Raw genomic sequence first — 12439 nt, 5'->3', positions numbered from 1 at the left:
CTTGAGAGTAAGGAAATACCTTGAATAACATCCCTGACCCCTTTCCTGCTCCAGAACCAACACCACTGCACCTTTTTAAAAAAAGGGTATGCACCTCCTGCTGAAGCAACAAGAGACCCTCTTCAGTACAAAATGAATGATGGGGAGGGAAGGGGGTGGAGATGGAAGGGGTGGGGACTCCTAAAAGTAAAGGGCATAACCTTTTCCCCCTATGCTCAACACCCAAGAGTCCGATGTTATTAACTCCCATTGGTAGAGAAAATGTAAGCTTTCCACCCACAGGTTGTACATGCTGGTGAAAGGTGGGAGAACTAGGGCTGCTTCCCCTGGAGGATAAAGAGGAGGAGGAGATAGGCTGCTGGACGGCTCCCAGCATTCAAACTCTCCCACGACCCCTGTAAGACCTGTAGAGAGGGTTGGCAGGCTGTTGGACACAGGGCTGCTGCCTCCCACGAAAAAACGATCCACTGCCAAACCTTCTGAATCTGCAAAAAGGTCTGAAGTACGTAGAAGAAGCTTGAAGGCCCAAAGATTCTGCAGTGGCTCTGCTATCTTTGAACCTTTCCAAGGCTGAGTCCACCTTTGCTCCAAATAGACTTGCACAGTTAAATGGGAGGTCCAACAATGTGGCCTGCACATAAGAGGAAAACCCCAAACCTCTGAGTAGAGCAAGCCTTCTAGTCGCAATGTAAGTCCCCATGACTTTAGCAATTGAGTCCGCAGTGTCCAGTCCTGATTGAATCACCTGATCAGCTGCTGCTTGGCTGTCCTGCAACAGTTCACTAAAATGCTCCTGAACTTCCTGTGGCAACTTAGGTTTTACCTCCTTCACCATATCTCCTAAGTGCACAGGTTGCATTTAGCTAATTTGAGGCCACAGTTTCCAAGAAGCGTTTCTTTGCCGACTGCTCCGTGCGCTTTGAGTTCCTATCAGATGGCATTGCAGATAATGAACCCGGGGCTGATCTAGATGAACAAGAAGCTTGTACCACCAAGCTTTCTGCCATTGGATGTTGGTACAGAAATTGTGGATCACCAGGAGCCACCTTGTGCCCTTCTGGCTACAGGCTTAGAAAACACAGGTGTAGTAACCGTTCTTTTCCATATCTCCAGCATGGTTTCTGTTAAGGAATCATTGAATGGGAGGACGGGCTCTGAAGAAGAAGCCGATGAATGTAAGACCGCCGTCAGAATATTGTTTTTTAACTCTGACACAGGCAGTGGCAAGTCCAAAGATTCTGCTGCCTTCCTTATCACCCCATGGTAGGTAGTTGATTCTGCTGCGAGTTCACCTCAAGGGGATAAAAGCTCCCACACTCAGGGGACATATCCAAGCCACTAGCAGAGTATAATCCCTGGAAATCCTCTGAAGGCCCAGGGATTCCTTCTTCCTCCAACTGTTGTTGTTGCTGTTGGTGTTGTTCCTCTTGATACTACTGCTCCTCCAGAAGTCTCAAGGCCTTCCTTCTAAACCTCAGCGTGTACTCCAAATGTGGTGACGATCGAGAATTGATTGACGTAGAGGATGCAGGCTTCGAGGGGGAGGAGGCAAATCCACACTCCGCAGCGAACTAGAGCGTAGAGATCCATTCGACACCGATATCGACATTGCTGGCACCGTCATCCAGGATAGAGGTGGTGACATCCTTGGTGCCGTGCCAGTACCATTGTAAGTTGTTGCTGGTAAAAAGGACATACATGGGGCCTGCTTATAGGTCACCGGCAACCCCAGTGTAAAAGCCAGTGGACCCGTGGGACCAGCAGGTGCACCAGAGTGGACCATCGCCCTATTAAAAATGCTAAACATAGCAGTGAGGAACAAAGACAGATCCGCTCCCGGAAGGGCACGATACTCTTGTTCCTCTTGTGGTGGTTGCGCTTGATCTGGCGCTCAAGCCCCAAACTCCTGACAGTGGGAGGATGCAGGGGAAATAATGAGCCATTTGACTCGCAGGTAACTCCGAGGTCTCAAAGTCGGCACTGGATATGCCTCAGGTGACACTGGTTGTGGAGTCACAGTGGGGCTGCCTTCCCAAGTTGTGCAGTGCCGTCTCAGGGGAGACTCCGACCGATCCCCGGATGAACAGCGCTGCAGCTCATGCCGTTAGCAATGCTTAGGAGACCTCGATAACCTGTTGACAAAGTGTACCATGTCCTCGACCTTCGCGGACCTCTTTTCTCCTTCTTAGATTTTGACAGAAAAAGCTTAGCCTCTCTCTCTCTTTCAGAGCTTTCGGGTTCATGCGTTGGTAGGAAAAGTAACATGCCACATCGTGATCAGAGCTCAAACACCACAGGCAGTTCTCGTGCAGATCCGTCACAGACATAAGGCCTCCACACTCGCTACAAGGTTTAAATCTGTATAGCGCTACAAAATAATTCCCTCGATACAATTGAGATACAACGGAGAGGTAGAAACCATTAGCATCAAAGGTGCAGAAAAAAGGGAACTGACATCAGCACACCGGCGAGGACTTCTTATGGCTCCGATGACATCAGGCGGAGTCACATGCAGAGCCAAGCAATTGAGACGTCCTCGTTGACGTGGAGAGCTACGAAAAACTTCCATTGAATGCTGGTGCACTGGGAGAATTCATAAGGTGAGGAATCCACAGGTAGTTGTATCCATCTGAAATATGGTTCCAGCATCTTAAACGGGCTTCACTGAAAAGGGTGGGGGCACTGGAGGGGGATGTAAGAGTCTCATGTCTTCATTTCAGACAGTTGTAACTTATTCTGAGAGAATGGCACAATACACATAAGCACAGAGCCCACTTTTGTACCACAAAAGCAAAGTTAATCCAAGGTTTGAGGAATCATTGAGATACGAGTCTGGGATGTTTGTGTCTGACAAATGTGAACATTAAATAAGTCTGTGAAAATATTAAAAACCAACTCATGTCCAAGACATTAAAGCATCTTGGAACTGGAATCCTGATGCAAACCTTGAAAGATGCCTATGCTGCAGGTGGACCACATTCCTTGAAGCAAAGGTGAGAATACTCAAGATGGCTTTTCACAGAACCCTTTAAGGAAGGAGTGTATTCTGTCTGAAAAGTGCATCCGTTTTGAGTCAAAGGAGATAAATTTAGGTGTGGGCCCCACTGTAGTGCCAGATATTGGGCAATTCATCCCATGTGAGCTGCAGACTGTGGTACATAGTATATGAACTCAGTGACCTACAGTCTTCTCACAGAGATGGTGAAAAGGTTTCTGGGAGGTACAATCTACAGTTATGTACTCCAGCCTAGGAAACATCAGCTACTGAAAGATACTCTATAAGTCTGCAGGTCTGGGAACCCTTCATGTGTGGCATGTGCCAGCCCACATCAGCAAGAAAACACTCAAAGTGTGGTTAAGGATCTGTTATATATCTGTCTACGTGTCCACTGTTGCTCTGACATCAGTAGGCCAGCAGTAGAAGAAAGACAGATACAAGAGTGTGTCTAGGATCCTTACTGTCCCGGAAAGATGTGCAGAGGACATCAGTGTGTGGCAATATCTGAAAAAGAACAAAGATCACAATTGCATCCATTTTAATTAAAATATGGGATTTCATAAAGCTACAATATTCTTATCTATAATTGAGACCGGAACCTTTTACATAGAACTTGAACAGGTTGAGTGAACTTGGATGAAATACGGTGATCTTACCTCTGATCCAAACCTCCCAAAGTTGACAAGACCTGGATTAGAGAGATCGCCTGGCTTTTTATTATAGATGCTCAAGATGAAGTTCAGAGTGAAGGTGGAAATCATGGAAGCAAAAAACTGGAAAGAGGATATACACTCATGAATGAGGGCCACAAAACACGGCGACAACATACAATATGCTAAAAAACTGTTGAGAAAAAGGAGACAAGACAACCCAGCCAACAGGCAATCAAACCAACACAGAGCTGTCTTTTAAGGTGCCCAGATTACCCAAGAAAGGAGTATTGCCCAGTTGAAACATCTAAGCTCCAATTATAATGACAAAGTGAAACAGAGGGCACTATCAACAAGCAGCACAAGTCATACAACCAACGAGGCATGCATCCCAGACAAATGAAACACATCCCCATGCTTTTGCTGTGTAACACAGTTATATCATATATCCTTGTCTTCTGAATCTACTTCACTCACAATCATACAAGCAGCTGAGATGTAGCTCTATTCTGGTGTTTATAAATAACTGCCTTAGCACTATGACAAAGAAGCAAACACTTACAATTCTCCATGTGAGCATCTGGTTCCAGAAAGAAGCTCCTTCCTCCAAGCTGAACAGGACGCCACCTGCAAGATGTAAAATTAACCAATGCTTGTTTTCTGTAAGAAATCCAATTCTCCCCAGGGTTGCACTAACATTTTGTGACATCATACCCATCAACTGACAATAGCTCCAAGCCTGCTTTGCGCTAACAATACAACAGCTGACCTCCAAATAATAGTCCCCAACTGTAGGAAGTTGGCTCGGTATTTGTTGTACACCTATAGGTGAGGCACCATGTACTGAGTCTAGGCAACCCTTAGTGATAGTGTTAGTGGTTTTAGATAACCAGAGCTCACAAAGGGTATCTCTGGAGAGCAGCTAAGGCTTATCGTGGAGGGTGTAAAGCAACTGCAAATAAAACATAGATCAGTCATTGAAGTACACACAGGAAACAACCACACCAGTTAGGAAATTAGTATATTATTTATTAAAACACAGATATTAGACTAACTTTGGTATATCTCCTATCCGGAGATATATATACACAAACAAATGTACTCAAACAGGTAAGTAAAGGCATAAAATAACATGGGCCCCAATGGGGAGGCCAAACCATTTACTAATAAAATGGGATGCGAAAGTTACTACTAACCAAGGCTACCACTCAAGGACCTTCAGGACTGGCGAAGCTCTGAAATACCAAAGGTAAGTAGCTAGAATTCCCCGCAGGAGCCAGTGTGCAGAGCTGTTAACCTGGGTCAGGTGTCCATAGGATGACATGGGAAGTCATGCTTAGAGTTTTTGTGTTCCAGAACCCTTCCCAGAGAACCCAGAGGAAACCCGTTCGGACAAAGGGAGGTTCAAGACTGACCCCATCCGTGGACACCCAGAGAAGTGGAGTCCATACACAAGGGAGCCCAGGTGCAGAGGGGTGAATTTGTGAAGTCAATAGGGACCTCGGTTGTCCGGCTGCTGTTGTGACCTGCGGACCAGGTCGGTGGAACCCAGGCATAGATTCCAGACAAAGAGGACCTAAGGAAAGAGGGGAAATAGTCCAGATCACCCGGAGACGCCCAGGGGATGCAGGAATGCAATGCCCACCGTTCTTAAAGATGCTCTCCTGAGGGACAGTTGACATGGAAGTGCAACGTGGTGTCCAGGCTATGCAGGAAGATCCCAGAAGTTGTCCATAAGCTGTACCACGCTGTTCGCTGAATTGCAGGGGGTCAGTGGTCAGCAGGACCACCGACAAGCCTTGGCAAATACAAGAAAGCGTTGCATGAGGTGTTGAAGGATTTGAGGACCAGCAAGGTCCAAGGGACTCAACATTTGCAGGTAAGTTAGGGACAGCCCTCAACATGAAAGAGAGCCAACAGGAATTGTTAGAGACCACAGGAGGACCCTCTGGCACCAGGCACAGGGAGTTGTAGGGGGCCTCAGCAGTACAACGAAGATGAATAATGACATCGCAGGAAGATAGTCATTCTTGGACTTGTGCAACACTGGAGGCTGGGGCTTCTTGGGACTAGGAGGTCTTCATACTGAAGAGCCATCAAGCCTTGGCAACGACAACCAGACAGGGTGCACAGGGGTCCTGGCTAAGTAGCTCTTACGAGAGACCACAGACTTCTCAGATGCACAGACATCAGGTCAGACCTCTAGGGACCACTGAACCACCACCTGTTATGTAAAGCCTTGAAGAGTCTGTGGGACAGCAGGATCCACATACCGGCCGTCGAGGTGCCTGTGGATGCAGGGTAGTTACTCCTTCACTCCAAGGGAGATTCATTCTTGCTGTCCTAAGTGCATCCAGAGTCCTGCACGGCCACAGAAGTTGCAGAGTCCTTACAATGCACGAGGACAAAGTTGCAGTAGAAGACCTACTAGTTGCAGTCTTGTCTTGGTTCCCAGCAAAGTCCAGCTGCGGTTCCAGTGTCCAGGCTGCAGATGAGTCTTGCAGGGTCCCACCATCAATGGAACCCTTAAGAGCCCAGGAACGGGGATCGACAGCTTCTGCCTTGACCTATCATGGATAGAGGGGTTGTGGGGGTGAGGGGGGAGATCAGGTACGTTAATCTGGTGAACTGACCAGTCAGATGCTCCCAGGGGCCTCTGCTCATCCCATTTCCAAGATAGCAGAATCAAGTGGCCACCTGGCAGGGCTCTGGGCACCTCTCTATGGAAGGAGCTGGACAGGGGAGTGGTCACTCACCTAACCTTTGGATGGTTTCACGCCAGAGCAGGAGCTGTGGGCTCCTGCATTGGAGTAAGCTGGTCTATGTATGGATGGCACCAAATGTGCCCTTCAAAGCAGTCTGGTGGCTCTCACCAGCACCTCCACCCTAGCCCAGACACCTCTATCTCTAAAGTAGAGGTGGTAACACCTCTCCTTTACAGGAAATTCTTTGTTCTGCCTTCCCCTCCCTGAGTTAAGCTCAGCAGCAGGAAGGCAGACCACAGTCTGGGGTTGGAGGCAGCACTGGCGTGCATGCAGACCCTACAAGGCTGCACAGGAAGACATGAGGGACCCTCTAAGGAACCCACACAGTACATGGCATCATGCAACTAACACTGGAATCGGTGTAGTGGCATGATTCCAATACGTTTGATATCAAACATGACTCGTTTCGGTGAAGCTATTATGTAGTTGGACATCGCATGATGACCAGTGTCCACTACAGACCTTAAAATGGCTTCCCCGCTCTTACAAAGCCCAGAAAATGGAGTCTCTCGCACTTAGACCCATGCACCCTGCCCTGGCTGAAGAGTCTACTTTAGGGATGACTTATAGGTTAAGAGTGCAGCGACCATGATATAAGATGAACCATATATCTGGGGTGAAAGGTGCAGGCACCATTTCACACAAGCTGCAATAGCAGGTCTTTAGTCACTGTTTGCATGGGCTCATTGGGTGGCATAATACATGCTGCAGGCCATTGGGGACACCTGGTGTACCAATGCTCTGGGTACCTAAAAGCCACATATTAGGGACTTACAAGGGTACACCAGTATGCCAACTGTGGGGTGCAATAGTTGCTTACCACCTAAAGTTAAGGGAGAGTACACGGACACTGGGGTCTTGGTTAGCAAGATCCCACTGTACTACAGTCTAAACACACTGACCCCAGGCAAAAAGTGGGGTAACTATGTCAGAAAAATTCTACTTTCCTACACCTACCATGAAGAATTCATCATGACCACCTACATACCAATGATCGCCCTTGGAAAATGTCCACCATAACTCTCTCTGATTCTCTATGACAAAAAATCTAGCATGTCCTTTCACTAATACATTTCCTCACATAACAATCAACTTGCAGAAGCACATTGTGGAAGAATGCAACCAGCTCCAAACTGGCATGAATCCTGAAAGCTCCATAGCAGATGATGCAACGTGATAAGAGTGTTCTGTCAGCAACTACAGGTTGGCCCCCTGATAAACGAGCAGAGTGCCACCTGGCACTCTGCCAGTCACTACAGCCACAGCTTAATAGCTCCCCTGCAACCTCACAGGCTACCAGGAGTCCCTGGTTGCATTAAGATCTTCAACATACTCATGTGGGTCCTTAGAAGTGACCATGGTCATAATCACTGAAACCTTTGTTTCAGTCTGTTTTGAGGTAATACTGGGAATATCGACCCACCAATGAAGAGACAGATAAAGTGATCTGCATGCAGGGAAAGTAGCAGTGATGGTACCCTGAGAACACATTGAAGCCCTGGGCTAGATAAAGGAAACCCAGGAGGAACCCTTGTTGATTGTGGAGGCTGGCAGTCCTATAACGTTATCTTGAGAGTTCTAATGAGTAGACTTTCCCTTTCCAGAGCAAGCATAATTCTCAGCAAGACACTGAGGAGTATCTTGGCCATGAACAGTTGCTGACTATCTTCCTCTGTTGGTTTCAAATACTGATTCCCAGTTTTACCATGAACATCATCCTTAAAATGCTCAGGGGCTATTTCATAAAACTGCAGAGCCAAGAAAAGAAAGAAACATAATAAAAACAAAGGATGATACACCGCATGTGACATGGAAAGCCTAACAGAGAGTCTTATAAGCCAGTATTGAAGGTCTTTTAGTCAGTGGACACCTAGACTGGAAGCCAGAATTCAAAACAGCAACTTTGTTTGTGATGAGCTCAGCCAAGAGGAGATAGGCCTTTAAGATGGTGGTGCTCACATTTCTTTCAGATAGGCAACATAGGGCTTTATAAGGGGCCTTTTAAAAAAGTACGGTCAGAGCAGATTCTCATTCTTTTTACGAACATTTCAATTTGACTCCCTACTAATTAATTTCCCACAGTCATTCTCCTGCCTTTAACCTTATATCAAAAGAGAAATGCAGATTTGCTATTCAAAGACAGTGCACCTGAAACAATCATACCTCCAACACCTGCTCTGTACCAATCTGGCTACTTTTAATTACCTGTTCAACACAATAAGTCTAAATGCAGTGATAGGTCAATGTGTAGGCACCATCCCAGGGATGAACACACTATTTAAGTGCATTTAAATGTTAGTTCCATTGTACTTATGTGGTTCATCTTTGGCCATACATTTGACTTTATCACTGTGTACACTTCTTAAATGTATTTGGCAGAATAATGTAATGGCTCCGCCTCCTTTCACATGACATTACATCACTTTTGGATAGGCACATCCAAGCACACAAATACCTGCACACACACATTTCTGCTCTACTTGCTGTTGGAAAGATATCTAAAATAGACTCTGTTAAGCTGCTGGGTTGTCTTGATCATTAATCTTTTGATCAGCTATTTGGTCTTCCATACAGACTCATTCAATGTTTTGCAAACAATCTGCAACAGTGTCTCTCCAAATTCCCATACAACTTTTTTTCTAGCTGCTTAACATATTTCTCTTTAATTGCCTAAGAAGGTTTTCTAGCCGCTTAATATGTCTTCTTCTTTTACATAATTCTTTTATATAAAGCACATTATGAGATTCCTAATCTTTTTCTGTCCTCAAGTCCACCCCTCCCTTGGACCACTTCCTTGTAGCTTCTTTTCTTGTCATTTATCGGAGGTGACTCTTGCATATTATCGATGTAACACACTGCATCTCTCCTCTAAGGGTATCTTGTTGTAATTTTCTCTGCAGACTCCAAAACATCAAACCAATAGAACTAGTTCATAAAATAAAATGAAATTCTACAACTTCTTAAAGATGGCTCTCCTCACATCAAGGACACAAGTCTATGCAGGGGCCTATTCTATCACTTTCCTGCAACAACCCACACGGTGGATGGTGATCAAAGTAGTGCTGGTGTGAACTCCATGTTGTGCCCCTCACAATGTACCAACAGATGAAGAGCCCCTCTAACAAAATCGCTGTAATTAGCTACCAGAAATGCACCACAGTTAAAGATTATTACAGGAAGCAGATTCTGAGAGACGTTGTGGCTCAAATGCTTCAGTCAACATCTTTTGTTCTAAAATCTCCTAACTCTTCAATAACCGTAACCAGCAGATGTTGCAGACGTGGTGGTATGTACATTGTCGCAGTTCCCCATATTAAGCACAGAGCAAAAGGGCCGAGGCATATGAAGACCTTTTGAGAACGGTACGGTGCAGAACAGGCATGAAATAATCTTTCACATGGATACAGTGGCTGCAGATGTGGAGCAGAGACAGCTCAAATATGCGAATAGCTTCACCTCCTACATATTTATAATACAGGCTCATTTTACTGTCTAGCAACTTAGCAGCTGAATAAACAGAAGAATCATTCTTACCCACAGGAGCACCAAAAGCAGCTGAGACACCGGCAGCAGCTCCAGCTGACACAAAATCCCTCTTTTCTGTGTCTCTGCGAAAGTACTCAAAGATCTGAAAGAAGGGAGAGCTGGATAAGGGGAATGTCAGCCACGTCGTCATTGCTTCCGGTAACACTAATCACCAGACGGAAAGAAATTAGTTGGTCGGTGCATGAAAGCAAATCACTTTTTTTACGTTTTGTGGCCCTGCAAGTAACTCCTCTTATTTGTGGTTATCGTGTTAGTCACGTGATCCTAGTTTTACACTGGGATTTTCTTATTCTTACTACTTTTCATGACAAAGGATAATTCTTACTTAATAAAATTCAGGTTAAATAAACGTACATTTAAAGCACATGTATTGTCCTACCTGAAACAAACTACTTTAAGCCTCCTCAAGTTTCGCTTCTTTGCACCGACTCGTAAAACTTTTGTTTCCTAACCTTCCAATAAACAGCAACTCAACTGCTCACAAAAAATGATAGCTCCCTTGCTCCTGCCTAATTGTCAGCAACGGTTCTCTGCCCCAAAGTCTGCCCCTTTGTCCTAGCCATGTGTTTCTCACGTTCCACCCAACACCTATTTTTACCCAACAATTTCCTGTTTTTCCTTTCCAATCATCTAGCACCAGTTTCTTTCTGATCAAGCAACCAACACCTCCATGACTCCTCCCTACAAAACAGCGCCTGCTTTCCTCCTCCCAACTAATGTCAGATTCTCTTATACCAATCACAGACTGCTTCACCCACCCCAACCACCCAACACCTGTTTTTCCCCTCCCAAAGAACTAAGAGTCTGATTTAGAACTTGGCAGATGGGTTCCTCGTCACAATGGTGATGGAATTCCTGTTGACTAAAATCTAAATTCCATTATATCCAAAGAGATTTCTATTTTACGGACGGGACATCTGCCACCGTTGTGACAGAGTAACTTGTCTGCCAAATTCTAAATCAGGCCCTAAGGCTTGCAACCTCCCCCCCACCCCCCCCACCCGCAACCTAAACAATCCATGCGATTTCTCTCCAAAAACCACCAAGGACTGCTTTTACACTCACAAACAAGAGCCTCCATCCTTTCTGTCGTTCATGCTTCTCTCCAAGCAACCAACTGCTCAACATGTGCTTCTCCCCTCCCAGCCAATCACCAAATGTATGTTTATTCCTCTGAGATCAACCACCCCGCATCTGCTTCTACCCAACCAATCATCAGCATCCCACAAAACCAATTAATGGCTGCTTCTCTCCCTCCAACCAAGTCCTGCTTCTCACTTACCACCCAATTAATGCTTCTCCCTGCCAAGCAAACACCTGCTTTTCTCCTCCCAACTGGTTTGTGTTTTCCTCCTCCAAAGTGGTGCCTGCTTCTCTCCTCCAAAGTGGGTGCCTGCTTCTCTCCTCCAAAGTGGGTGCCTGCTTCTCTCCTCCAAAGTGGGTGCCTGCTTCTCTCCTCCAAAGTGGGTGCCTGCTTCTCTCCTCCAAAGTGGGTGCCTGCTTCTCTCCTCCAAAGTGGGTGCCTCCTTCTCTCCTCCAAAGTGGGTGCCTCCTTCTCTCCTCCAAAGTGGGTGCCTCCTTCTCTCCTCCAAAGTGGGTGCCTGCTTCTCTCCTCCAAAGTGGTCCCTGCTTCTCTCCTCCAAAGTGGCGACTGCTTCTCTTCTTCAAAGTGGTGACTGCCTCTCTAATCTCCCTATCCAATGAATGCTCACATTCACTTCACAGTCAAAGCCTTTTCTATCTTAACCAAAACCTGCTTTTCCCCTCAGAATCTGTCAGCACCTACATTACCCTAACCAATTAAAAGCTGCTTGCCTCTTCCCAACCAATGCTTCAATCTCTCAACCCAAGTGATGTCTGATTCTCTCATCCCAAACCATGCCTGTTCCTCCCAACCAATGCCTTCTTATGTACTGTCAACGAATAACTGCTTCTCAGGGCAGCTCACAACCTAACAATCAGTATCCACTCAGACCTTCCAAATAAACAACTGCTTCTCTCTTTTCCTGCCTTACCTCCTGCCTGGTGACCATACAAAGGGCTTCCTGCCGAATCTAATTGGCAGATTAAATAAGAATTCCATATTAACTATAACCTTCTGTACAGATGGAAATGGGGGCATACAAATAACTACTGCTACTAAACTATTCAAAGCCAAATTTCAATGTAGTTTTAAACTCGGACTACAGATTAGCACCTTGGTACAGGGTGGGTCTTCAAAATGTTTATCCTTTTGAATAGTGATGCTGTAAATCAGATACTTGTGCTTAAGATTAATGTAGGCTGTCAGATCCTAAGCAGCTTCTAGTCTTCAGCAGATGTTGTCAAGGTAATGCTCAATGCAATGGAGACACTCATGCTCTTCACATGAGATGGGCCAGGTTCTCCACATACAGGATAATCTACATCCTTGTCACCAAGTTCAATCCCAGACTTTTTTGTTTTAATCAGTCCTAGAGTCTATACCTAACTATTACATG

At 45.8% G+C, this 12439-nt stretch overlaps 1 protein-coding gene across 2 annotated transcripts in view; it reads right to left on the bottom strand.

Moving 5' to 3' along the window:
• CLCN7 (chloride voltage-gated channel 7) overlaps positions 1–12439 on the bottom strand; it is a 273461-nt gene that overhangs the window by 138376 nt on the left and 122646 nt on the right. For both annotated transcript variants that reach the window (XM_069210446.1, XM_069210445.1), the window contains 3 exons: positions 9948–10041; positions 4211–4275; positions 3655–3771 (listed from right to left, as the gene is read on the bottom strand). In XM_069210446.1, coding sequence (XP_069066547.1) covers positions 3655–3771; positions 4211–4275; positions 9948–10041 — 276 coding nt within the window. The remainder of the gene's footprint in view (positions 1–3654; positions 3772–4210; positions 4276–9947; positions 10042–12439) is intronic.

Source organism: Pleurodeles waltl, chromosome 10 (genome assembly GCF_031143425.1).
Source record: "Pleurodeles waltl isolate 20211129_DDA chromosome 10, aPleWal1.hap1.20221129, whole genome shotgun sequence".
NCBI lineage: Eukaryota > Metazoa > Chordata > Amphibia > Caudata > Salamandridae > Pleurodeles > Pleurodeles waltl.
The sequence above is the reverse complement of the archived record's forward strand: the minus strand, read 5'-3'. Positions and strand labels throughout refer to the sequence as shown.